At 37.0% G+C, this 27,773-nt stretch overlaps 1 protein-coding gene across 14 annotated transcripts in view; it reads left to right on the top strand.

Moving 5' to 3' along the window:
• CFAP44 (cilia and flagella associated protein 44) overlaps positions 1–27,773 on the top strand; it is a 42,301-nt gene that overhangs the window by 2,072 nt on the left and 12,456 nt on the right. For 8 of the 14 annotated variants that reach the window (XM_086882944.1, XM_086882941.1, XM_086882955.1 and 5 more), the window contains 22 exons: positions 3,336–3,403; positions 5,051–5,228; positions 6,249–6,411; positions 7,393–7,495; positions 7,817–8,033; positions 9,465–9,579; positions 10,090–10,254; positions 11,332–11,487; positions 12,091–12,138; positions 12,934–13,033; positions 14,269–14,363; positions 16,014–16,220; positions 17,172–17,282; positions 18,932–19,084; positions 20,840–21,058; positions 21,694–21,836; positions 22,714–22,984; positions 24,902–24,957; positions 25,386–25,548; positions 25,885–26,015; positions 26,911–27,128; positions 27,507–27,672. In XM_086882944.1, the coding sequence (XP_086739070.1) occupies positions 3,361–3,403; positions 5,051–5,228; positions 6,249–6,411; positions 7,393–7,495; positions 7,817–8,033; positions 9,465–9,579; positions 10,090–10,254; positions 11,332–11,487; positions 12,091–12,138; positions 12,934–13,033; positions 14,269–14,363; positions 16,014–16,220; positions 17,172–17,282; positions 18,932–19,084; positions 20,840–21,058; positions 21,694–21,836; positions 22,714–22,984; positions 24,902–24,957; positions 25,386–25,548; positions 25,885–26,015; positions 26,911–27,128; positions 27,507–27,672 (3,221 nt within the window). In that variant the 5' untranslated portion in view covers positions 3,336–3,360. The remainder of the gene's footprint in view (positions 1–3,335; positions 3,404–5,050; positions 5,229–6,248; positions 6,412–7,392; positions 7,496–7,816; positions 8,034–9,464; positions 9,580–10,089; positions 10,255–11,331; positions 11,488–12,090; positions 12,139–12,933; positions 13,034–14,268; positions 14,364–16,013; positions 16,221–17,171; positions 17,283–18,931; positions 19,085–20,839; positions 21,059–21,693; positions 21,837–22,713; positions 22,985–24,901; positions 24,958–25,385; positions 25,549–25,884; positions 26,016–26,910; positions 27,129–27,506; positions 27,673–27,773) is intronic. The other 6 variants (XM_086882952.1, XM_086882949.1, XM_086882950.1 and 3 more) reach the window with 1 other exon arrangement.

Genomic DNA, 27,773 nt, shown 5'->3' on the forward strand with positions numbered 1-27,773 from the left:
TGAAGAGTTGATAAGTATGGAGTTCCTTGTGGCAGACACCTCTCACAATACCCGAATGCTGCACCTGTGTTTTAGACCAGTGCTACCCCCAGGTCAGAAAGAGCAGAGAGTGCAGCCTGGAAGGCTCACAGTGCAGTGCTAAGAGGAGTCAGGATTGGAAATCCTGGGACAAACTGAGTTCCTTCATGTGGAATGAAAACAATTGAAGGAATAGCACAATCTCTTCTGAAAGAAAGGCCAAATGTCTTTCTTTTCTTTCTTTCTTTCTTTCCTGAATTCCACCAGTGTGTAAAGCTTTTCTACAAAAAAAATTAACACATTTTGGAATGAGCCAAAAAAATAAAATCCTGCAGAAGTAGCACAATATAGACATAATTTTTAATCTCTTAATCTCTTATTGCTGGTACTTTTAGCATTGCAGTTTTATTCTGTGGTAACAGTTCCCTAATTCTACATAAACTGAATTAGCGGTCAGAACTGAAAAGCACTCTTGTGTGGATGTAAAATCTGATAGGTGATGTCATTTAAACACATTTAAACAGTTAATGGTGGGGCAGAAACAGCTTAAAATAACTGCTAGATGTGTTCTGTTTTCTAAAGTAAAACTGTAGGCTGCATTTTGATCATTATTTAATTTCATGTATTTTATGCAGTTGAAGTGTCAGTCACAGGGTTTATGAAGGCAAGAACTGCATTTATGAGGCTTACACATTTAAACCTCTTTTTTTCTGGAAAGAAGAAAAGTGTAGGATGACAAAATAGAAAGTGGTGTCATCTCACTGAATTTGTTTATGTGTTAGCAAATAAACACCCATTTCGTTTAATTATGCTGTATTTTGAATAAATGAGACAGTTGTCTGACATGAGAAATCACTAAATGTCCAAATTTACTGAGAATTTTTGAGAGACCTCCATATGTAAAGATTTTGTGTGGCAACAAAATTGACAAAAAAAATTTTAGTTCTGACATAACTGAAGTAATATACCTGAATGAACACATTTCTCCATTTGGTGGCTTTTGAGAACATGGCTAAGAAGAAGGCAATTTGAAAGAAAATGGAACTTTGCTGAAATTCCCAGCTTGTAGCACTGTCCACTGAAACAAGGATAACCTGATTTCAGTCCTGACTTGGAATGAGTTCCTGAGTTCATGGAAATAATGGAACTGATGTGGATCTGGTACAATATTTCAAGTCAGTGTCTTGATTTATTAGGACTAGGAAGAAAATATATTGCCCTGGCCAGGCAGTGGCAGAAAAATGATGATTGCTAACTTGATTTTTACTTGCTAGACTTGTCACACAAATTATACTTATCACTCTCTCAGTTTTCAGTATCAAAAGGTTTTTAATCTTTCAGATTTAGGAAATCTGTTGCAAAAAGACCTGCCAATTCTCCCCAGGAAAATAAAATCAACATTCAGAGAGATACATGCCTTTGTCATGGTGAGCAGGCACAAGAGTTTTCTGGATCAGCCAATTCATGAAACCCAGAATCTTCAGCCAAAGTAGACGTGCTACCCCCTTGAGCCTCTTCTGAGTCCTTAAATTCAAAATTTGCTTTGCCACAATGCTTGAATGCCATCACAAAAATGTGCACAGTGGACATAACAGTGTCTTTCTTTAACTAGAACCCAGATATCAGCACAAGTGGAAATGTTCATATCCTCTTTCAGCCTAAAGCATTTTCCAGATAGGAATTAATTTATAATGAAAACTATGATAGTCTTAATTTTTAGAAGATAAATGATTGCTAATTAGTTACAATAATTTGAAATCTTATAGCTCTTTTCTCTGTGGATATCAAAACACTTCGCTAAGATGGGTAAGTATTATTATCTAATTTTTCACAGGAGATAACTGAGACAGCCAGAGGTGAAATGGCTGATACAAATTGTACACGTCATTAGTGGGTTTGGAATTAGAATTCAGGTCTCTGAACACTCCACTATCTATTTATGCAAATAGTCTATAACTATTTCTTCAACTTCAGTGATACCAGTTGTGCTACCCCATTAAAAACTCATGAATTTCATTTAAATATATTGAGATCTATTGCAATTGTTTTATTTTCATTTGTTTTCTAAATGTAAAACTTTCTGCTTGTCTATTTTCAAGTTTTTCTCAGCACTCCTAAGGGAGAAAAGCTTATTTGGAATTCTTATGTAAAATTATGCAGGAAAATCAGATTCTGGCAGATTCTCAGAACTTTTGGATGAAGATTGGCTATATAACAACAAGAATGACATGTCTGAAATATTTTTTTGTCCTCCTTGTCCTTCTTGTGGATGGCATTATGTTAGGACACTTCACGTGTCCTGAAATATCAGAAATTCCTGAAATTCCCCAAAATATTTTTTCCAAATGGATTCTGATCCAAAGCTGGAAACAGGAAATGCATTTTTAGGGATTTCTTAGTGGTATCAAAATCATGATCACAAATGGAGATTTTCTGGGATCCTGCCCATATTTCTTATTCTGAGTATTCATGTTTCTTTATATACAACTGAATTTTCTGATTTCAGGTAGTTTTTTTTTAATGCTGTAGTATTGATACAGAGTTGCTTCAATGTGCATTTTAAGGTGTTTCATTTGGAAATGGAGAACACATATGAATTCAAAGGCAAAACAAAATGTAAAGAAAGAGCAATGCTTATGCTTTTTTCCTTCTTTTTGTGAATTCTGTAAAAATGGTCATTGTGTTTGGTTTTTATATTACAAATGTATATGACAAACTTTCCACTTCAGAGGACAATAGTAACAAATGAAGATTTTAGCACCCTGAAAAAGATGATCTGAAAGATGAAAATCATGTGAGGAAGGGGTGTTATTAACCTATTTATTTTTTTTTTAATTGTGTTAACTTTTAAAATTTGTTTTCCATTATCATAAAGTGTTTTGAAGAAAGTCCTTTTCTCTTAAAGATTAATCTCTCTTGCTTTTCATTTTAAGATATTAGGTGAGCTCAGCATGTCTGCCTCTGGATATTTTTGTCAAGTCCACCACAAGGTGAAGGAATAGCCTTGTTGTCTCAAAAGCAGATCTTATATCCCAGAATATTAACGAGAAACTCAACACATTTAAATCATGTCAGTTCCCACCATTACACAGTATTTAGATGAAAGTCTTGCTGTACCAATTCATTCAGAGCCTGGAGTCCTAAAGCAAATTAATTCACTCTACAAAGTAGGACATATCTTTGGATTATCCATATTTGTGTACAGTCAGAAGACAAATAGCATCTTTGGGAATCTCAAAGCATTTGAGAGGAAACAAAAATGGTCAAAATGGCAAATAAAGGCAACAATACTAAAGGTTTGTCTTTACCACTGCCAGGGAGTGAGGACATCCATCTTTTCCAATGGAAGAGGAACCAGAAGAAGATGCAGAGTCAGATTTCAGTGGTGAGTATTTCCCCATTACAGCGTGATTTCAGTATTGAACCTACAGTAACTTCTGGCTTCTTCCACCACTCACCCCTTTCTTACTTCATCTCCTGTTCCTGCTCTTGGTGTTGCCAGATTTTATTTTTACTCTGATCATAGTGAAGTTCTGGACTAAGAACTGTGCCTGCTGTTCCTGCTGTGCCTCAGCTCTCAAAGTCATTCCCCTGAAAATTTTTGCGACTTAGACTTGTCTCTGTAGCTAATACTGAAATCAGCTTTTTAACTCCACAGACTCTTTCAGTCAGAGGACAGTATTTTTTTTTTTAAACATATTTTTCATCTTGGAATGCCTGTCCAATGACTATTTCAGGTGTCCTGCATGCCATCTAACACACTAGATCCAGGTAGCATGAATAACAAATCCACTTTGGCAGGATTTTTTGATGCATTGCTGCATCACTTTTGGCATTTGTTTGGTCTTCCTATTACACCTTTTTTTTCTGTTATAGGATTTGTTGTTTCTTTCCTTCCCCTAAGTTTTAAATTACTCTTTCTTGGAATCAAACTTTTCCTTACACTTAATGCTAAACAGCAGGAAGTCTGTTGTTGGACAGAGGAGTTTCTTTTATTACTACAGCACTATATATTTGTTTAATATGTCATGTATGAGCAAATTAGTCAAAAGATTTCATATCTAAGAGTGTGATCCTAATTATACTTGCAAAAGAAAACAAAACAAAGTGTTTAGAAGGAATCAACTGCAGAGGAACAGGATGAAGAAGGGGAGCAAGTGGAATCAGATATCGAGAGCATTGCTGAGAACTGGTGTCCACTGAGATGTTGGCACAAACTTGAAACCCCCAGTACTTTCCAGTTTTCATTGTTTTACTGTTGTTATTTTTAGGAACAGCCTAATAACCTCAGACTGTAAACAGTTACAGCGATTGAGTATTTCTGCTCCCTTTCAGTTGGCTTAACTTTGCTCTTTGCCTGGCTGGTCTCTGACCCCTTTGTTTGTTTCTCATGAAACAAAGAGTCAGATGAGAGAAAAGAGTCAGAATAGCATGAAATGCTTACAAAATGGATTTAACCTGAGATAACCAACTGGTAACTACCTTTAATGAGTGTTTATGACTAGTTGGAAGTTGCAATCCAGTGAGGAGCTACACTCAGCCACACATTAGCAGTTTGCTTTCTTGAGGACAGCAGTGTCTTGTGGTGGTCCATTGTATGTGGTTTTAAGAATCATTTTGTGTAACAATGTGCATTCAATAGCTACTGAAAAGAGACACTTTAGAATTTGTTTCGTTTCTGAAGTGGAGATCTAAATATCAAACAAACCTCAACTGAACTGCTTTGGTAAGTCTTAAAATTTTAAAGCCAGTATTTTTCAAATGGTCTCAAAATTTTTCTTGTTTAAATTCTTCAGTTTTGAATATTTTCAATGTAGTTTTTAAAAGCCTGAGGGAGTATTTCTTGCAGACTGTTCCAGGACAAGTAGTCGCTGAGACATAGGACCCTTGTTTTGACCTATGAAGTATTGATTGCTCTGTCAAAGGGGACAAAGAATTGTGACTCCCTCCCTTTTATGATTTGGTGAAAATATCAGCAACTAACCCAAACTGTACAGTGAATATGAATTTCTGTTATGTTCCCACTTCTGAGGTGAAGATATCACTTCTGACGAAGAAGATGATAGTGAAGTATCCTCAAAATCACAGAAAAGGCTTGAGGAGGAAAAGAAGAAAATCCCAGAAACCTTCTTCTACACATATGAGGATGTATATTCAGGACCATATGCCACTGATGACACTGAGATATCTACTGACCTTCTTACTTTTAAGTATCCTTTCTGTTTAGCTTGTGCAAATTCAAAGCAAATGATATTTAATGTATGTTGTCAAAATTGTATTGGTGAAATTTGGAGTAGTTTCTGTGGCATTAGTGGGATACCTTTGGTTGAGACACAGATAAAAATCGTGGCCAGTTATGGTTCTGGGTGAACTTAAGATTAAGTGTTGTCTTGACCTCATAAATATTTCTTGCTGGGGGTAGTGCTTACAATCATAAGTACTCCTGTAGAACTAGATCATGGAGACGCTAATGTGACCAGGTAGAAGACTGGCATAAGAATATGCCCTGCAAAGCTCTCCCTTTCTCTTTAGCCACATTGGTGTTCCTCAAGAAGCTGAGGAGAGGGCAGAAGAGCTCCTGTGTACCTTGTAATGGAGAAGTGGGAAAGGACCCATGTAGATTTGTATTCTGGTGCTTGGAAGATCTAAACTGGTAGAATGAAGGAAGCGGTGCCCATCAGTTAAGAGCTACAATAAACTCTTTGGTAGGTATGGTCAGGTAGGGTAGGATATGATATGTGACTTTCATATACGCTGGTGGTTTTCTCTGCACAGTTCAATTGCTGTTGAAGACTGGATTTTCCCTTTTTTACATCTGATTGTAAACAATTAAGAAGTGAGCTTGAAAACTGCTTGGTTTGATCTCATCTGTAGAACAGTTCCTGGTAATCTGATGCACATCTTTTACATTTTGTCTGAAAAGAGAACACAGAAAAAATACTTATTTCTTGCAGGTCCAAATGATCCAGTAGAAGCAAGAGGTGTACCCATAGTGGAGATGAAAAGATAGGATATGAACTTTAGAAGGCCTTTACTTGTGCCTTCCTTTCAGTTATAGAGTCAAGATATGTTTTACTTTCACTGTATACTGAAGAAAATTATCTCCTGCCATCAGGCTTAGTCACTAGTTTCAGTATTCCCATGTCAGTTTCAGTTTAAGCATTTTTATCCACTTAGTAAACTGTCTAGAAAGCCAGTGTCTAATCTTTTCCTTATTGGACTGTTCCCAGACATTCTTTTGGATATGACTGTACCAGACCTGTAAACCTGATGATAATGGATAGACATACTGTGGGGTATATAGCAGGAAACCAGGTGGTGCTCCAGAACCTCAGAACAAAGTATCAGAAATACGTCCGGAGCAGCCGTGGCGGTGGAATTGGGTTTATCACAGTATGGCTTTCCTTTCTTGTTTAAGAACTTTAGTTGCTTTTTGGGAAAAAAATGTTTTGCCAGATATGGGAGACTTACACAGTTGCACATGCATATACATAAGAAAGAATGGTATTGATTAAAGGAATGTGTGGACCATGCAGCACGGGCTTCTCAACCCATCAGTATAATTGGCAGAGAACAAGTATCAGCACACCTTAGTTCCAGGCTCAGTTATCTAAAAGGACTGACAAGTCCAGCTAGAATTAATTTTTAGCACTTTTACATTCTTATTTAAATCTTTGGCTTATATAAATTCTTTTTTTTTCAACACTTCATCTGTCCTAATCACAACTGATGCTAATATCGAATCTTACTTGCAATTAAAATTTAGAAAATCAAGCTCGCACACGAATGAAGAGAAAAAGTATTTGGTTTCACTCTAACAAACTTATCAAGAGCTTGGAGTCTCAAGTTCTGTCTCTGAATTTGAAGTACCTTACCATCTGAAAGCTCTGCCATCTCTGTTTTACTGCACATGAGTGAGACTTTCAGACTACCAGCCTCAGAATGTCCTGCTTCATTGTAAGCAGCCTTTTCTGGGGAATCAGTATACATTTTTACACCTTCAGAGTAGTGTCATTCAGGATGGCTTTTCTGCAGCTGTCTGCTGAAAGTAGATGGCTGCTGACACAAATGCTGCTATGGAAAGATTAGCTAGTGGGTTGAGTGAGGTAGGAATAATGAAAGGATGCATCACAAAGCAGATGGTTTCACCGTTTGTCATGATTCTGCAATATATGTGTGATATACTATTTTGTGTGCATAATGGTTTCATTCCAATATTGAGCAATAGATTGGCAGTTTTTCAGAATAAATGCAATCTAGTATTTATGGCAATATGTTTTGACTAATGAGCGAGTGAATACAATAACTCAATAACTAGCAGGATAAAGACAAAGGTGTTATTACAGCATGCAACAGGACTTCTGCTTTTTCAAGGCACACCCTGATAAGGAGTACTTTGCAGTAGGAGAAAAAGGAATAAAGCCAAACATTGTCATCTACACATATCCTTCGGTGAGGCCCTACAGAATACTGAGAGGTAGTGTAAAAAGTTCTATTTTCATTTTATACAGATGGACTAGTGTTTAAAGATCCCAGCAGATGGAGTACTGGATCATTTTTAGTTTAGAAGGAAATAGAGTCTTTTGGTCCTTCCCAGCAAAAATAGAAAACACTGGTTTCAAGCTTTTTCATTATTACACGGGAAGAAACTTTAATTTGATAGAGATAGCCAACCTAAAGCCATTACCTATTAAAAAAAATTATTTCAGTGAAAGTTGAGCTCCTTCTGAGTAGATTTTTTGGTGTTGTTTCTACCTCTTTCCTGTGCACATGTGTTGGGGCTTGTACATTTCTTTAGGTGGAACAGAAGTAGCCTATGTTTTTGGTGATTTCAACCGTACTGGCACTTTGCTGGCCAGTGTTGGGAGCAGCCCTGACTACATGTTGACTATCTGGGACTGGAAGCAAGAAGAGACTCTGTTGAGGTCAAAAGCTTTTGCACAGGATGTTTACAAGGTCATGTTTTCTGCTGAGAATGAAGAGCATCTAACTACAGCTGGATCAGGACACATCAGGTATGTTTGCTGATTAGGATTAATACATAACACCTCTGCAGTCATAATACATAGGAGATGACTAACAAGAATGTGTCATTAGCAAACATGTACCAGTGAGGAATGCTATTTTACCTGACCCTTACAATTACAAAAATGAGGAATTTCAAATCCTCCAGCCAGTCAAACAAATCCTTCAATATCTCTGCTCTCCAAATAGGATGATACTTGATGTTAAATGTCAGTACCTCTGGCTCCATTCTTGTAATTTCAGCAATCACTGAGAAGGAGTAATGAAAAATACTTAAATATACATGTCTTCTAGCTGGTAGCATAGGATATATGCCTTCTGTGCCTTCTGGGCTTTCTACCTTTAATTTCTTGAGCTCATCTGCTCTCTGGACAGCCATTAGATCTGGTTGCCAAGTCATGGATCAGAAACCCTCTGATCAAACCAAAAGCCTATAAAAGATGTTTCTATACTTTCCCTTCCCTTATAAGTTCATGGGTCCTTTTATAGAAAAGGGCCAAACACCCAATGGCTTTAAACTTTCTTTTTGTGTTCTGTGCTTATCCAGTACTCGAATGTTAACACAGCAGAGACTTATGCTATGAGTGGTATTCTGTTGTAATAAAAATGATATCTTTAAAATTATAACACATCTAATTTTCTTTGAATTTTAATGGGGAAATCTGAGATTTGCTTTAAAGTTTGGCTGCAAGGTGGGTCTGAAATAGCAAATTATTTATTTAGACACAGAACAAGTGAGGTTTAGAATGCATTATTTATGGAAATCTGACAAAACAAAATCTCTTATAAACTTTCTTTTGAGCAAACTACTACAAATAAACTCTGAAATAGCTTTTATTACATGATAAATGTGACCTTTCACCCAAATGTGGACTCAAGTTACAATTTCCAACAGTTATCTTAAAAGTAATGTCTCCTGCACACACAGGAGACATTAATATTTAAGATAAAATCTTTGGCTCAGTGAGATTGAAAGTGCAGTTTAATTCCACAATGGATGGATGGATGACATTAAGTGAAGACCTCAGTCTCTTGGATTTACAAAACTGAGCATCATAAACTCCACAGCAAGAATAAAGTAGGTATCCCTAAGTGTGTGTGTGGGTTGTAGCTGGAAGGATGTAGCTGTGGATTTTACACTTCTCAGTTTTAAATAGTCGTTTAATCTTCATTCTTCCTATTCCAAATTATTTTCCTAGCATTTTCATAGGAGTAGTATAGGGGAGTGTTTGTGTAGTTGTAAAGTTTTATGTCATATTCAAAAGAAAATACCCCAAGTTCTCCTGCATAAAAGAGTAATACATGAGCAGCCCTTGCTTCATGGCAAGGCATGCCTGATGAGAGTATTGCAATGTCTAAGAGGAACTGAGCAGTGTTTAGGAAATCTTGTATCAGAGAGTGGTGTGTTTTTCTGTATTCAGGTTCTGGAAGATGGCTCTCACACTAACTGGTCTCAAGTTACAAGGAGCTTTGGGCAGGTTTGGAAAAACAGCAGTGTCTGACATTTTAGGTTTTGTGGAGCTGCCCGATGGGAAGGTAAGTAAGAAAAAGTGACAAAAAGAAACAATATTATGTAGCCTTTAAGGCTTTGTAAAAGTCTGCTTTGTAAATTAGTGAGTAACTATTTGCTTTAAAATGGTTTTAATCAGGCCCATGATGCAGTGTTCTGAGAAGAAAATATTGCCATCAATTTTCCCAAATCCTGACTTGTTTTGTAATAACTGGAAAATAGTTAGTGTTGTAATTCACATAGAAAGATCTGTGTTGGCTTAGAGCTGAGTGTCTTCTTATGTGAAAACATTAGTATACAGAAATACAAAGAGATTGTTGGTCCTAATCTTCAACCATTTCAGTGCATGCAGATTATGTCACATTGCTAAAATGTTGAACCTTCTCCCTTTTACATCTTCTCTTGCAAATGTTTGTACTTTGCCATTGATTTCATACTTTCATGGAAGGAAGTCACAAATGTTAACTGGGTTCTTGCCTATATTTCTGCATGATTACATGCAGGTGCTTATATACTTATCTTCATTTTTATTGAAGGTTGTCTCAGGAACTGAGTGGGGCAATTTGCTGCTTTGGGAAGGTGGTCTCATTAAAGTAGAGCTCTGTCAAGTTGGACACAAGCCCTGTCACGAGGGCCCTGTCAGCCAGTTAGTTTTTGATGAAGGAGACCTTTACTCTGTCGGAAAAGATGGTGTCATTCGGGTGAGTTTTTCTTTTGCTCTGCCTTTAGGTGTGCAAATGCATGGTTAGCAGGTAAACGTTGAGAATTTCCTTTACCAGGCTTTTGGAGGAAATTTTGGAGTGCAGTTTCTTTCTGAAAATTATTTTTTAGAACAAAGCAAAAAAGAGCACATCTCCGCAGTGTACATGTTTGAATTGGATAGCATGACATGCAGTTTTCTTTTTCTAATAGTAATAAATAAATCAGCTTTTACTTTAGTAAATCAAAATAATCTTCAATGGTTTTCTAACAGCTTTGTTCTTGATAGCATTCTAACATTTTATCATTTTCAGGCTTATTAACACATGGTGTTAGCTAAAAGATAAATAATAAACTACAGGAATATTTGAAATTAATTTTCTGAATGTTTAAAAGCTCAGATTATTAATGCTAAAATGACACAAATTAACTAGCATCTCAGAGATACATATCCTGAAATAGGGGAAAATTTAAAAAAAAGTATCCTGAAGGATTAACAAATAGTTCTATAAATTAAGGTCAAAAATGTTTTCCTTAGGCATTCCTACCACACTCTGTTCTCACCTGTCAATGATCAAGCATTTTGCAATCTTATTTCTCCCCTCTTTAAGGGAGGACATGATGTGTCTTCTCCTGATGTGTGAAATGACCCAGATAATCAATGGAGAACTGGAGGAGGGTTTCAAACACTGTTATTGTTACTTTCTGTTTTATGGCTGGTGTTATCCCCTTAGGAAAATTCACTTGATTATAAACATGCTAACTGATATGTTGTCCTTTCCTATAGAGCAGAACATGGAAGGGTTAGAATTCCCATTATTTTGTGCTGCCTCAGTATGAGCCATGCTGAGAGCCCACAGATACAATAATTCTGCATATTTCTGAAGCTGCCATGTATAGCTCTGCTAGTGTCAGGGTGAATTGAAGCTCCTGTCACTGTTCTAGGTTATGTTCAGAGCAGTGATTTTGCTTTCTTAAAATTTTGATTTTCCATATTTATTGCGTATGAAAACAACCTGGCCTTATGAATAAAAGCTTTTTTTTGTGCTTTTATTTTTTATGCTTCCAATGCCATGAAGATGTGGAACTTTGAGGTAGTAGATACTGCTGATCCTGTGGATGCCACAGGGATAGTGGAGATGGAGCCTATGAATGAACTTTGGCTTGGCAAGAATGTTAGCCTGAATTTCATAACAAAAATTCATGACCGTGAACATCCCTTTTGGTATGCTCAGGTAAGACACACTCAGGTACATGCATTCCTGTGGAGAAACACAAAATGAGGGAGGTGATGGTAAGTAGCAGCAGGGATCCATTACAAACCAGTGTGTTTCTTTTTGGAAGAATTCAGTCTTCTTCTAGATCTATAGAAAATCATCTTCTTATCTACCTACCTATCTACAGATTTTTTTTTTAAACACTGAAGCAGGCTTCCTAGAGAGGTGGTTTAAGTTCCAAGTTCAATGTTTAAGAGGCATGTAATAGAGGCCCTTAATAATATACTTTAACTTTTGGTCAGGCCTGAAGTGATCAGGCAATTGGACAAGATGATCCTTGCAGGTCCCTTCCAACTGAATTATGCTATGTTATACTCTGCTGTGTTTTTAGTGTACAGCAATGTGTGAGGCTCTGACATAAGAATAGCAGAATGCCAAAAGGTATTGTCCAAGTTCTATTATCTTAAAGTGATGGGTGGGATTCATAAGACCAACATCATTGGATTCAGTAATTTCTGTTTCACAATGATAATCATTAAGGAGTTTTTAAGAAGTCACCATGTGCAGTTTTATTTACAAATTGAGTCCGAAAATATTCAATTAATGTTTTTTCTTCTTCAGGATACAAATGGAGCAATATGGAAGCTGGATTTGACTTTTTCAAATATGGTAATTTTGCTTTTTTTTTCCTTCTGATTTCTTCAGTTCATTTGCAATATTCAATTGCAATTGAATAATTACAATCCTGTAACTATACTGGTTGCATCAGGAATGAAATTTGTTTTATCGAGTTGCCTGGTAGAAAATTGTAGCATTGAAACGGGTATTTTATTTCATAAAAATTTTCAAATGTAATTGATTGTAATGATTGTGCAGAAATAAAGAGGAATTTGATTTTTGATTCCTGAAATTTCAGCTGCCAGATTCAAGTTACTTTGAAGGAGTTTGATTCTGATAAACTGGCAATGAAAGTTGCATGGATGTAGGAAGTAAGTTCAAGGAGAGTTGGTACATCCTCTATAGATAGGTATTTGAACCAATCCTTTCTGTAGTCTTTAAATGACAGAGAGAACTAGGAAAAAAACAAGGAGAAGATGAAACACACTTGAAGAGTTTTATCCTTCTGGTAACTAGTGTTATTGCTGGAAATGTTTTTTGATGGAGAAATAGATGAGAGAGGTGAAAAAGGGAGCATTTAATTTTTGCTCCGGAACATAATAAAGTAAATAGGAGAAATCCCTTGCAGGGAATAACATTCTAATGTGAAAAGTAAAATATGTTCCAAGAACTTTTATTACTTTATGGTAAATAAAAGATGCATACTATACAAACAAATTAAAAAAAAAAAAATAGCAAAGTCTGTAATTCCTTGGATGATGAAATTATTTTCCAGGCAGCATAAGCCCAAACTGGAGAGCACACGTGTGCAATGCAGCAGAATTTCTGTTCTGTTTTGTGCTGCAGACCCACGACCCAGAGCGTGTGTGTACCTTCCACTCTGGGAGGATCGAGGCCATCAGTGTCTCTCCCTTTACATGCCTGATGGCCACCACAGCTCTTGACCGTAAGTACACTGGTCCTTTCCTCTCATGCCACTGCCATTATCAGTTTTGAAGGGCAATGATCCTTGGTTTGGAGCTACTCTGTTTGGTGTCTGTGCGTTTGCTCTTGCAAAGTCTCTTCACACACAATTGTTCTTCCTGTGTTCTTTTAACAGTGAAGGCAAATCATTAATGTTTTGAAACAGTACATTATGACTGCTTCATCTTAAAAACCTGGTATTTTAGCAACAGACATTTTTAATGGGAATCTTTGTAAATTGTTTGTTCTGAGGGAATGTCTGGAAAGGTGAGACATCTGGTTTGAGTAACAGCACTTGTATTCAGTACTGGGGTTTAAAAAATATCGGGATTTTTATCTTGTAAGGAGTGCATACACCTCCAGCATTGTGTAAGCCATTGCAAATATCAGTGTTTGTGCCTTTCTTAGAAAATGCAGTAGCTATTATGCTCTCAACAACAGATAACTAGTAATTACAGACATACTCATTTAACTTGTCTAAATATTGCTGTTTAGGCCTCTCAGTGTTAGCTTTATTGTGCCTTGAAAGAACTACTGGCCAGAATACTAACAATGTAATTTACACTGTTCAGAGAACACTACAAGGTCTTTTAATTCAATTCTTGTCAGTACTGTCTTGTAATTTGTCTGTGTTATACAATGCACATATTCTTCTAGCCTGAAGACAAACTCCTACCAGTTGAGCAAATGACATTTCACATGTATGCCAGTTGGAATGGAATTGTATGCAATCAGTATGTGTGCCTATGAATCTGTTTATTTTCCCACTGATGAAATTGGAGCTTTTGTGGACAGTCTCCTGTATTTTCCTCCCTTTAAATGTTTTCCTCCCTAGGCAGTCCCAAGTAGTAACCTGTCATCTTTTCCTATCTTGTCAGTACAGACTTTCCTTAGAATATGCCACAATGCTGTGCTCACTTGAAAATTACATGTGGATTGTCAGCCTGGGACTTCCTATTACAACCCTCAGCCTCAAGAACTCTTGGTTCTGTATAAGTTGAAGAGTGAAGAGATCATGTATTTTGTTCATGAGCGTCATGCTAGCTGTCGTACTCTGTAACCATCAGTCATCTTTCCAGGCGGGCATTTTGTTACTCAAAAGAGAAAAACACACATTTAATCCAGATTTTAATTCAAATAAATAGACATTTCTCCATAAATCCTAACATGTAATTGACATTGCAATAAATAAATCCTTACTGTCTCCTTTCTACACAGGGACAGTGCGCATCTATGATTTTGGCAGCAACAGCCAACTGAGTGTAATCAAGTTTAAGCAGGGAGGAACAGCACTGACATGGGCACCGGCTGTTGTGAGTTTTTCCTAGCATGTTAGCAAAAATTCATCAAGGAGCCTGTGAGCCTGCCCCCATCCAGGAAGCTGCTCACCAAACAAGGCATTAGAGGTCACTTGTTAGGCCATGGTGGCATTTACTGTAGCAGGATGTATGTATAAGTTTGTGGGGTAGTATGTTTGTATATAGTACGGGAAAAGTTTAACTTCACTATTGGTTATCAGGTATCCTATTTGGTGGCTTCCTAAGATTTTATAATCAAATCTCAGTGTGCAGTATGGGAAGTAGTCTGAGTTTGTAGACTAACAGCTTGTATTTAACCCACACAGAGCAATTGTCAATTAGCATGAGTTAGTTAAAACATTTTGAAATGACAGCCCAGACAAATCACAAACATTTGGAGATAAATCATTAAAAACTGTTGCCAGAACTGATCATTTGTGGAGTGTGGAGTCTATCACTTTTAGACATATTTGCTAATTTTAATTAAAATAGTGTCTAGTTATGTTCTTGAGAAAACATAGCAAGCCTGGTGGGTTAATTACAAGCAAATTTAGGAGGAAAATAATTGCTTGAATGTTCAAGGTGAGGGTTCCACTGGGAGAGTGCCTTTATTTTATAAAAATATAATTCTGGCAATGCAGGCTTTCGGAGATGCTGTTAAGCAATGACCTGTACCTTCATGAGGTAAACTGTTTGCCACAATAAACAGCATCACAAAACTGACTCTGTTCAGTTTTACTAAAATTGTTACTAAGCACAATCTGAAAAACAAAGGGTACTTAGTCTATCCATCTGCATTAAACATTGCATTAGATATTTGGTCACAGTTTAAAATGTGAAATGTATTTTAAAATCTGTGCTATTAGTCTAAGAAAACTTAGTCCAACAGAAGAAGTTAAAGAATCATAATCTCCTCATAGGCAAGCTAGCAGTATATTTGTTAGATAAGTGAACACCGACAAGTCAGCTTGTAATTGACTTAAAGATACTCAAATGACAAATGTCAGCTAAATCCACAAGTCCAGCTATATCCATCTAAAGTACAGGCCTGGTTCTGCTAACCTTTATAACCTTTATAACAGTTCAAGATTGTCTTAATTGTTAGCAATTGGCTTACCTACAGGACTTATGGTAAAGACTCCTCCTTTCCATCTCAAGTAGCAGTCCCTGTTGACTCCTGTACTTTATATGGAGTCAGCCAGATCCAAGCCTGTGTCCTTCTTTAAAAGCATGTGATTTCTTCAAAAATCATACTTAGGTTTGGTGCCCCATATTATATTCAGGGTAATATAATTCCTTTTTTTGAGTTCTAACTCTTCTGCTTAAGAAGGTACTGATATACCTTTATGTCAGTATAAATTACCTCTTCCTCAGACATTACAACCACATCCTCATTAACATCTTCAGTCACAATGGCATGTTATCACTAAAAAGAAACCAACACAATCCAACCCAAAAAATAGGCTCCAATCGTCTCTCTTCTTTTATGGTACCATATTAGAGAGAATAAACAACATTTCACATGTATGAAAAATTCTTTGTGCTTTAGCAACAGCTCCATGTAAGGTGAGTTTAAAGGTAAACAATGGAGCATGTGCCATATGGATTATTCTTCTAAGCTCTCAGATGTACACTGTGGTTTTTTTTCCTTCACTTCACTTAAAGGTAAATCCTGAAGGAGGTCTGATTGCCGTGGGGTTTGAAGATGGTGTTGTCCGCTTAATTGAGGTTTATGATCCCAAACTGCTGCCTGGTCATGGAGAACAGGCCAGTGAGAGTGTAGAGATAAATCTGAAACAAGTTTTCAAACCTCATGCTGCTGCAGTTACTGCCCTGGCATATGAACAAAAGGGAGATGTGTTTGCCACAGGGGTATGTGTCATTTAGTTTGGTTGTTTTTATTAAGCCACAAATGTAGAGCCTTTTAAATAGATAAGGTAAAGCTTGTTTACTGACAACACAGGTTTGCTTCTGTTGCTGTTGATTGCTTGTTGTAGTTTTCTGTGCTGGGAGAAGGATCTGTTTGCACTCACATCTGTTTTTCTGATGGAAAGCAACCAGGCAATTCACACAGTTCATTTTGTGAATTACTGGACTGTTTAGTGTGAATTCTGTAATCCCCTTTGAAGGTGGATTTGGTTCATTTTGGAATTAGTTCAGTAGGATCTTGGAATTAGTAAAAGCAAGTCCGTTGATACATCACATTGGCAGCAATCCAGCTGCTACCCAGCACTGCCTGGCCTTACTACAGGGTCAGTCAGTCAGTCAGTCAGTCAGTCAGTCAGTCATTATGTCTAGTAGTCTTTGAGATGGTTTCCAGTTAATGTGGTGTCTCTTTTTAAAAGCTAGTCCTTAGCCATGATCAGTGCATGTGCTGTTACATGTTCATTGTGCTGAATTGCCATGTGTTTCACTTAATGTGGGATTTAAGCTACAATGAATCACGCTGTGTACCAGTTCTGGATTTTCTTTTTATCTGGGGAAATCAGCTTGTGCTGCCTTATCGGAAAAATCAGGCCTGAGCCTGAGGTTTGAAGGAGCTCCTGGGGCAATGGGCAGAAAGCCCTGGGGATTTGTGGCTGGGGATGCCTTGGGAGGCCCATGAGAACAATTAATAGCTATGGGTGCAACATGTTTCTTGGAGCAACATGGACAGGATTTTTATTTCCTCCCAGTAATCATCATGGAAATACAGTCCTAAATTTCCATGTTTAAACACACAAAAAAAAATGGAGGTATTTGCTTATGTCAAAAAGTGCTTAGAGTCTTTTGTATTTTTGGTCAGCTTTGATTCAGTCATCATCTTTGTTTGTTTTTCCTCAGAGTAAAGACAGAACAGTTTTCTTTTTTGCTATTGAGGACAAATACAAGCCAATTGGATTCATCTGTGTCCCTGGACCTGTACAGGCATTACAGTGGTCCCCACCTTCTCATGTGAGTAATGCGTATTTGTTTTCTTTCCTTCCCAGCCATGATAATATATAATTTTAAAGAGAATTTCCAGTGAAAACAGATGAAAATCCATGACTCTAGTCATGGCCTCCATAGAGAATACAAATAATGTTTTGCTACTTTGTTCTTCATTCTGCTTCAGTATGACAGATTCTAAAAGGTTCTCTGTAGATGTAGCTCTGGTTCAGACAAAGCAGACATATTCTGGGTTTTGGATAATGCAAACCACAAGATCTTGGTATGCTTTCTGAACCCTTGACTTGAGGAAACAATCTTATTCCTTAGCTTTTGAGAGGTCTGATTCTCTTTCACAGAGAAGTTATTTGGGTGTTACTGTCTGTGACTCTTGCCCATATTAAAACAGGCTTTTGAAAAGCTTTTTGAGGACATTAAGAAAGATTTTGGGTGCTTCTTGAAATTCATATTCAGTATTTGAAATGTGGCAGGACATACTAAAATAGGTTTTTGCTAATATTTAAAAGTGTTCTAGGGTGAGGGTAACATCTGAAATTTTGTTTGGTCCAGTATCCTTATTTAGAGGAGAGACTGTTCATTATATATAGATGCTAGCAAGATATATTTTACAGGTGCATAGTGGCAAAGTGTTGGTATTTTCACTTGTTAATTTGAGCTGTTGAAAACTGGCAAAAGAAGTCTTGTTGGTATGAATTCTATCTTACTGCAGAAACACCAGATCTTGATCTGACAGTTGCAGTTTGAGTCCTTTCCTTGAAGGCAAGGTACTCCTCCTTAGTAAAAAATCACCCATTGTGTCTTGGATATGTTAGATTCTGCCTGAATCATTTTCTCTACAAGTATCTGACCTCCATTGCTAGATAAGAACACTTCCTTAACACAGTGCCAGCAACTGAGTGTCACACTACTTTATTTTTGTTTGTTTTAAAGAGGCATTGGTGATTAAATACATTTAATGAATGCATTTTTAAACTGAGATCCTATAGACACAGGAAACATACTCCTAGTTAGGGTTTCCATAGCAACTCTAATATGCCCTCTGCACATTTTAATGATGGGTCAGATAAAATAAGCCTCTCTCTTTTCTCCAGATAGCTTATGAAAATTGAAACTAAATACAGACTTTTCTTTTAAAATCTCAAAACACTGAATAATTATTACTCTCACTTCACCTATTCTTCTTAACTTTACATTTTAAAGGACTTGTCAGGTACCAGCAAAAAACAAACAAACTGAAAAGTAAGTAGCATTTGGCAAGACTCTAAGCCAAGTATTGATGATATGAAGGATTTATTAGTGTGAAAATAAATGAAATTATCAGCCCAAAACCTACTAACTCTTGGGTCGAATCCATCTTTTAATTTAACCAAATTTCCAAAATATCATCATGCTTCTATCAAGTTAAGCTGTGTCAGAATTATAGCTGGTTTGGACACAGCAAGGATTTCTTCAATTCCTTAGCTTTGCCTAGCATAAAAGAAGCTCACTGATTTCTGATGTCCATTTAAAAGTGTCCATAGAAATAAGGGCACAGGTAAGTGTGGCTGGAGTTGGGCTTTGTGCCTTTGCATCTGCCTAACTAATTTTTCCTCCCATTTGTCTCAATTACACTTACACATCTGCCCTATATATGTATTCTTTGTGTTTTAATACAGGACAAGAGCACGCTGCTCATCCTTTGTGAGAATGGCTTTGCTGTGCAGGTTCCTGCCCCTCTCCCAGGAATGCAGGATGCAATGACCACCTATCACATCACAAACCTGCCAACACAGTACTTCCATTTTTATAGTATTAAATCCCGAGTCAAGGTAAAAAACTCTCCTGTGGCAGAATTTCATCTTCTTCATTGTGCCAGGTGATCAAACTACCCAAGAGTTTCTAGTCCCTGTATTTCATCACAGGGTTTTTGCTAAGCTCCTTGAAAGGGAATGCCAGGAAGAAGCCATTTGTGGCTTGAAATTACAAGTTGTTTTTGGTTTATTCAAACCTCAGTGACACTGAAAGCAGGATGTATATTTTGATTATATTTAGAAGACAGCATTAGAGAAAGGGAAAGCTATTAGTGCATTAGTTCTTAAAATATTTTAATTTTGGTAATTTTCACTAAAAGAATATTTCTTGTGGTTGATGGTGGCCCTATAGGATATTCTTTCAATAGTTACAAAACCCCCAGGTAGTCACCTTGAAGCAAACATGAAACATACCTCATTTTTTAGCAGTATTTCTGACTTTTAAAAAATGTTTTAATTTTAAAAGTATTAATTTAATTTCTGAATGACACTATTTAAAAAAAAAAAAAAAAAAAAAGTGGGGCCAAAGGAAAAGAGTTATGCCAACTCACAGCTATGGTTAGCTTTGTGAAACTGAAAAGCAAGCTGATGCTAGGCTCAGAAAGAGAACTCTAGTGAGCAGGCTCTCAGTTTCATACTCTATCCACTACAATCCAACAGCCTCTCTGGTTCTGTTGTTATTCTGTGATTTCTCTGCCTTCTCTGTTAACTGCTCCTGTATTACTGAATGCCAGGCAAAGCTTCATTTCATGTTATTATTTGGAGGAAGTCAGCATTCAGGAGAAAAATTTCTAGGTGTTTTTTCACAGCAGTATCTATAAGAATGATCACAAAGCATGCATATGAAAGGAAAGATTAAAATAATGTGTTTAGAGTTTTGTTGGTTTTCTTGTTTATTTGTTGGTTGGTTTTGGTTTTTTTTTTAGTCAAATGAGAAGAATAATGTTGAGAAACACTCTAAATCACTAAAGATAAAAAATGTTTCTACAGAGAGAAAGAATATTAATGGCTCTCTTTTTCCTCTGGAAATAGATCAATAATTAATAAGTTACAACAAGGATGTTTTAATGCAAGGAAGGATTTCTCACAGTGAGGGTGGTGAAGCTCTAAAGTAGTTTTTATAGTCTGTAGAGTCCCTAGAACAGGAGATTTTTTTAACAAGTAAAGACAAAGATCAGTTGATAATACTTAAACGTTTTCTGGTTTGGCTATCTAGTATCTTCTTAGGAAGCTACTGTTGTAGAGAATGGTTGATACTTGTTTATGCTACAGTAGGCTTGAATGGAAGAGAGTTTTAAAGGTTTGATAAATTTTTCCTTCACTGTTCAGGAGAACTTAAGTCCATTACAGCTTCTCTCTTTTGCTCTATACCAATGATGCACTAGAACTTGTTTGAGTTCAGCTTTCCAGTGCTTTTCTTTCTCCAGGGCAGGCAGGGGACAAGATTTAGAATTTCTGCAGGAGTAAGCATAGTGGTGAAGATTTGGAATAATCTCTCTGAGGAAATGTTGACATCTGCTTGTCATTCAGAGTTATTTCTTTTTCAAAGGAGCAAGAGTAAATACTTCAGAGGAGGGAAATGGGAGCATTTCACTGGAGAATCCCATGAAGTCTGGTTGATCTCTACTAAGTTGACAGGAAAGAGATTTCTGTAGATATTCTGTATGTATAATGCCAGGACCACCTTGGATTTAATTTATGAGACTCTCTCAGTCAGTGATGTGTGGAATGCCTTCATTTCGTGTCTCAGTGTTTCTCTGCTTGTTGTAATAGCTGGAAGAGGAGATTGCACGGAGAGAGAAAGAAAAGCAGGAGAAGGAGAAAGCAAGGCTTGAATGGATAAAGCAGCAAAAGGAGATGGGACTTGAGGTAGAAGAAACTGAAGAGGAAGAACCTGAGGAAGAGCCATTGCCAGCTATCTACATACCAGAGGAGCCCAGTCCCATCCTCTGTGGCTTTTATTCAGCACCAGGAAAATTTTGGCTTTCCTTGGTAAATCAGTTTTTACTTCATGTTGTTGAAGTAGAATTTCCCTTTGAAACTTGTCATCCCTAGGATATTGAATTCCTTTCATCCTTGACAGTTTCAGTGCTTTTTGTGAAGTAAACTAGTAGTATCACTCTGATGCAGATTGTTTAATAGATTTCCATTAGGTGCCCTGAATTGGCACAAAGACACCAGGAAAATTTTGGCTTTCCTTGGTAAATCAGTTTTTACTTCATGTTGTTGAAGTAGAATTTCCCTTTGAAACTTGTCATCCCTAGGACATTGAATTCCTTTCATCCTTGACAGTTTCAGTGCTTTTTGTGAAGTAAACTAGTAGTATCACTCTGATGCAGATTGTTTAATAGATTTCCATTAGGTGCCCTGAATTGGCACAAAGACTGAGCTGTTCCCTCACAAGCAGAAGGTAGAATTTTAACATAGTGGTAGAATGGTTTGTAAAGCCAGTGTTCATGACAGACTTCTGTCTGTGGATAAATAAGATCTCTAGGTGTTTGGAAGTAGCATTTTCTAACCTGTCACAGATCCTTAAGAAAGAAAGAATTATTCTGAAATTTGCATTTACCTGGTCAGCTGCCTCAGTTTTCTTGTCAACATTTCTTTATGGTCCTTCTGTTCTTCAGGGTGGGTACGACTCAGGGTTTCTCTATCATTGCCAATTCTCACGTGATGGTGAAGAAGACCCTGAGAAGAGGAAAGATGAACCCTTTGAATTGATTCCTATGGAGAACACCAATGACAATCCCATTCACCAAATCTCCTTCTGGTAAAAAATTACACTGTAATGTAAGAAATAGCTCTGGGATAAAGCTTGATGAAATTGAACTTGGAAGGAAGGAGTGTATGCTCCTTTGTCCCTTTTAAATTGTGGCTCAGCTCTGGTATGCACAAACTGTCTGTGGTTTTCCTGGCATTGATTTTCACTTAAATTCCTAGTGGACATAGCTGGGCCATGTGTCTGACAGAATAATTTTAAAAGACCTTCAAAGATGAAAAAAGAGGGATTTCTGAGCAAGTACTGACTCAAACTCAACCATGCTAGACTGTAGAACTCCGGGAGAATCCTTAGAACTCCCTGCATATAGTATTCACCAGAAGAGCAGTTTTTTATTATAGTTAACAGAGAATTAGAACATGTAGTGGACAGTCTACCCCTCTTGTGCTAAGAATATAGGCTTCTCAGGACATTCTGTGAACTGTATGAATGGAAAGGCTGGATTCTTTGCAGACTCCCAGTATTAGGTTCCCTGTAAGAGTAGGCATGTTCTGCATCAGAAGGAGACAGGTTTAATTCAGGCTTTAATCTACTGCTGGCTTAGCTTCATTCACCACCATCTGTACTAAATGGGGAGCAGGGAGAAAAGTCTGCTTTTCTAGTTTTTGACTTGGTGTCTGTTTCATGGCCCATCTCAGGGCTGAGACTAGTTCTAAGATACTTAGGAAGTGCTGGAATGTTCCTGAGCAGCCAGTTAGCTGAAAAACATGTCATAGTAGAATCACACATACTTTAAATGGTCCAAATACTTTGCTTTCAGCTTCCAAACTTGGGAAAGTGATTTCTGTTAAGCTAGATTAGCTCTTTTAATATTTTGAGCTTGCTTATTAGAAGTTGTTGCTATTACTGTTTCTTGTTTATTTAACAGTACCAGCAAATCCCTGATGTTCTGTGGGATGCAGGATGGCTCACTGCGTGCTTATCCTCTCAGTGATAAAGACCTCTCAGTGGATTCCCTGAAGGACTACTGGTACCTGAATGTGCATGACAATGATAATGGGCAGATCCAGGGGATCTGCTGTAGTCATGATGATGGGTATCTGATTACCTGTGGTGGAGATGGAAACATTTTTACATTTGAGCTCTGGTCAGAGGAAGAGCTTCCCAAAGAGCTAAAGGTCATAATCCCCCCTCCTAGGGTAAGTTGCTACCCTATTTCACTGAATTAGGCCGACTTGGTATGAAATTACCCAGATAGGCAAACATAGTTCAATTATTTTTTTTAAAGATCTTTCATAGCAAAAGCTGAAGCTTCCCAAACTATTTAGAAGAACAGCTCTTGCAAAACATTCTTTAATAAATGGGCTCTGGGACTGCACTGTTCCTTCTTGGTGTTTTGTGTTTTTCTCCAAATAAACACAGTATGTGTTACTCATATGTAATGTTCTACCAGTGCTTTCCCATGCAAAGGTGTAGTCATGCATGTTCCTGGAATGAAAGAATTGCAAGGATTTCTCTAATTTCGGTAAAGTATGATTCTGCTCTGAATGGGGATTCTAGAAATCCTATTGGAGAATGCCAAATATGTAGTTTCTCCATACATCTAGCACCATTCATCTAAAATTCACAATGGATTTTTTACATTTGCAAAAACAACACAATGCTGATCCTGTTGCTCTTTCACTCTTGGACAGTGTTAGTAGTAATGAATTTACAGGTGTCCTGTACTCACTGCAGAGCTGATTGTCTCTAGCATGTTTGAACAGATTACACTGGAACTTGGAAGTAGTTCTACTGATAATGCACAAGAAGAGGGATGTCAGCTCCTTCTCTGAAAATGCTCAGACTTTATTGAATTTTTAAAGTCTTAAGAGTGTCTGAATTAAATAAATATAACTTGAAAGAAGCAGTGAGAGCTGTTGAGTAAAGAAGTGTCATTGTGCACAATAAATATTACAGCAGACATACATTCAGTAGAATTTTAAAATCTTGACAGTGTCAACATAAAACAAATTAAACTTTTAAATATGTTTTAATAGTGGTTGGTAACTACATTTTGAAGGATGCTTGGCAGCAGAGACAGAGGAAATTGTGATTTTTGGTCATTCAGCTAAATTGTTCATGACTAGTTGGAATTCTTTACCAGTATAACAAGAATATATAGCACCGAGAATAGAGGCAGAGTTATTTTCTCTGAGTGAATGATTAGAACCTTTGATATCAGAGTCTTGATAACTCCAGTATTACAAGAAGAGATTAATATACAATTAAAAAGCATGTATACAGATTTATAGTTCTGAATATGTAAGTAGCTCTATATAAAGACCTTTATGGTCGTTCTATTGTTCAGGCTAACAACATTGCTTAATGACCATCCTAATAGAGTTTTTCCATTTCCAAAGTATATCTTCATTAAATATCTATTCTAGTTTTAAGTCATGTGGAAGATTTTTAAAATTCTGTCTTCATTAAACTTAATGAGATTCTTAGAGAATTAAATACAAATCATCTGAAACTAATTGAGTTAAATTACAGATCAATTAAGTACAACTAAATTGTTGGGTGATAGTCCCCCCTCTTTTTTCAGAGCATGATTGCCTAGGGAAATGAGGCTTGTGCTATTGCAATGTCCATCCATCTGTCATTCTTCACAGCTAATAATTGTGAATCCATTATACAGTCAGTAAAAGCCAACCAGATTAATTACAGATGTAACTTGGAATTAGCCCATGACACACTGACTCTTGTCAATGTGCCAGTGAGGGGAGACAAGAGAATTGGGCTGGGGGGTAGGGAACTAGAGATGTTATGGGGCAGAGTGAAGTTAGGACAAGTAATGATGTAATGATTTATGCCACTGGGGAGGTCATAGGATTTGTGTTCTCTGTCCCAAAGAACTATGTTTCATTAGCTCTTTTACATGTAAACCAGCTTCAATGTGTTTTTTTGCTTGAAACATTACAAAGTAATATTTAAGACTCAGATAATAATATTGAAAATGAAGATTTCTCTTTGGTGATAGGTGGTGGGAGCTCTGTCTTAATGTTTATAAAAGCTTTATCATCTGTTGAAATTATAACTTCTTGTTTAAAGACAAGACAATGTTTTTATTCCAGAGTGGTCTTGAGAAGGAGAAGGCTACTGAAGACATCAAGGATCCTGATGCTTACACGTAAGAGATGCTTAGATAATGATGAAAGAAGATTTTCAAGTGTTGGTAGCTCTTTTCTCAGCCTATGTATTTCATTTTGTCTACAAAGTGGAGGGACAAGTTGATCACCCTGAATTTGGGTCATTTCTTTGTGAAACACACAGTTTTTTCAGCCTTTCTCTCCATTTCATCTATTTTTCTCTGGCAGTAATTCGAATATTATACTATGAGGCAGTTAACTTCAGACTACAGAGACAACAGAAGGTCAAAGCCTCTTGATGTTAGGAGTGTACAAATATACAGGAAGATGATTCCTTTCTAACTCACCTTAAGAACCATTGAATTCACTGGGAATTTAAGACTATCAAGGAAATCTAAAAGGTCATATAAACTGTAATCTTTCCTCTCTTGCATTGAGCTAACACCATTTCCTTTTAATGCATTTTCAGTATTGAGGAATACAAGCAGAAAAAGGAGTATGAACGGAAAATGAAGGAAGCTGAAGACAAGAAAAATAAGAAAAGACAGGAATTAAGTGCACTGAGACAAGACTTTATTTTTCTCCTTCAAAAGAATCAGGAGTTGCCCAAGCACATGCAGTTGCACGGAGAGGTACACTTGGCATTTATGAGGGTCATTTTCCTTTACAGGCACCTTCTTCTAAAATGTTGCTACATATCATATTTGGGTTAAAGATGTCCAATGCTTTGGATTAAGGTAGTTTTAAGAATATATGAATTTCTGGGACTTCTGAATTACTGTGGAATCATAGCTGATGATTTGTGCCAATTAAGAAGCACGGGAAAAAATGTGGTTCTCTGTGGAGATAACTTCTGCAGTAAAGGACAGTGTTGATGTGCATGCAACTGTGGCACCTAGGTAAAAATATTTATTATCAAGACCTAGTAGCCAAAATTATGTGATACTGGGTTTTCCATCTTTCTGCAGGAGTTTGAGATGGACCGTAGGATCTTTGAAGAGCTGGATAGGCAGACACTACAGAGAATCCAGTTAGTGCAAAAGGAGTTGGCTTGGGAGCACGAGAAACAATTGATTGGACTGCAGAAACTACAAGCACAGTAATTACCACTTCTCTTCTGCTTCTCTCCGTGACCTTCCATGGGGCTTATTGTCTATGAAGTTGTATCTCCCACAAGGAAAAAGAACATTTGTTCTCTCTCTCATATAATCAGTATTTCATCTGTTCTGTTATGTTTCTGTTCTTACTTTACTTGAAACATACATGAGAGTATTTGTTCATATTTATGTGTAATTATTTCTATTGAATCTTTGGTAAAAATGCAGATAGTCAAATGAAGGAAATTACCTCATTCTGATTCACTTCTATATGAAGAAAGCTGGTTGAGACTCTTTGCCTGGGGTTTTGCCAGTAAGTTCAATAAGAACCAAGAACTCTTACTGAAATGTTGAAAAACAACCTGTGAAGTGAACACCTGTTTTTAAGACATGTTGTGTGTCTGTCAGATATTTTAACATCATTGCTTTTACAATGTTCTCTATGCAATTTGAAGTTATGAAAGAAACTTTCTCAAGAACACGGGTTTAAGCATGAGGTGCATTTTGAGTTGGTTTTCATAAAATAAATACACAATAAAAAAAACCACCTTAGGCACACAGAGTTTGTGACTGGGAAAAAGGATAGAATGATCATGTTTTTAATCAGTCCTTAATGGAAGATGGAAGTTACTGTCATGAAAAACCTGATGTAAGTTTCAAAATTGGGAAAGGTCTTTATGTGTTTATTCTTGAGCATCTCCATTCCTAGATTGGATAGAAGTCAATAGATAGTGTCAGATGTCATCATGCTATGCCATTACTTACTGACTTGTGGATTTACATGTAATGATTGCATGTGCAATAAGTAAACTACACTATTCATGCCCTTTTGGTTAAGGGAAACTGGTATGTTGTGCCCACTGACACCAGATGGTTTTGTGTAATTTGGGATTCCAGGTTTCAGGACCCTCTGGAATTTACTTACACTGTTCACGCTATTCAAAGCAATCATCAGATTTCCACCTACAGCCTTCTAACAGTGTCTGAGAAATACACCCAAGATAAGAAACACGGGGGCAGCAAGTGGGCAGTACTTAAAAAGAAGTGGACAGCATTTAAAGAGACAGAACAAGCAAAAGAAAAGATCACCCAAAAGAAGAAACATCTGCATAGAGGTAATGATAACCATTTAAATCTTTCAGTAATATGCTGTCTGACATTTATCTCAGTTTGTTTTCCTGAGTCCAAGATAAAGAAATACATGTGTAGGTGCAGGTAAAGAAATACAGCTGTGATGTGTTTTTTAGTACTAACATACAAACACTCATACATCGTTTTCCATGACTAGATTAATTTCAACAATTGTCTGTCAGCCCCATGGGTAGAATGTGACTAAAAGTCAAGTCAAAGAACCTGAATACTTTCAGAACATCCACTACAATGATCTGTCCTGATTTACCTTAGTTCTACAGTTGTCTGAGAGAGTTTCCAGTAGCTGGGACTGCACTGTGCTGGGTGGTATTGCATCTTCACATGGTTATTTTTTGTTTCAGAAAGTGTAGCTTTTGAAAGTGAGACTGAAATTCTGGAGACACCAGAGGTCCGAAAGCAAACCACGCGTTATATAGAAAGCAGACGTGAGAAAATCAGAAGACTTGTTGAGAAATATGATGCACTGAAAGCCAAGATCATGAAGAGGAGGGCAGAGTGGAATGAATTGTGAGTCTTGAACTGGACTCTGTTCTCTTTAGGCGCTGCTTCTTGTCTGAGGACAAGTAATGCTATTTAGCTGTCATTTGGCACTATAATCTCTCTGCTTA

Source organism: Cyanistes caeruleus, chromosome 3, assembly GCF_971803275.1.
Source record: "Cyanistes caeruleus chromosome 3, bCyaCae1.hap1.1, whole genome shotgun sequence".
Lineage (NCBI taxonomy): Eukaryota > Metazoa > Chordata > Aves > Passeriformes > Paridae > Cyanistes > Cyanistes caeruleus.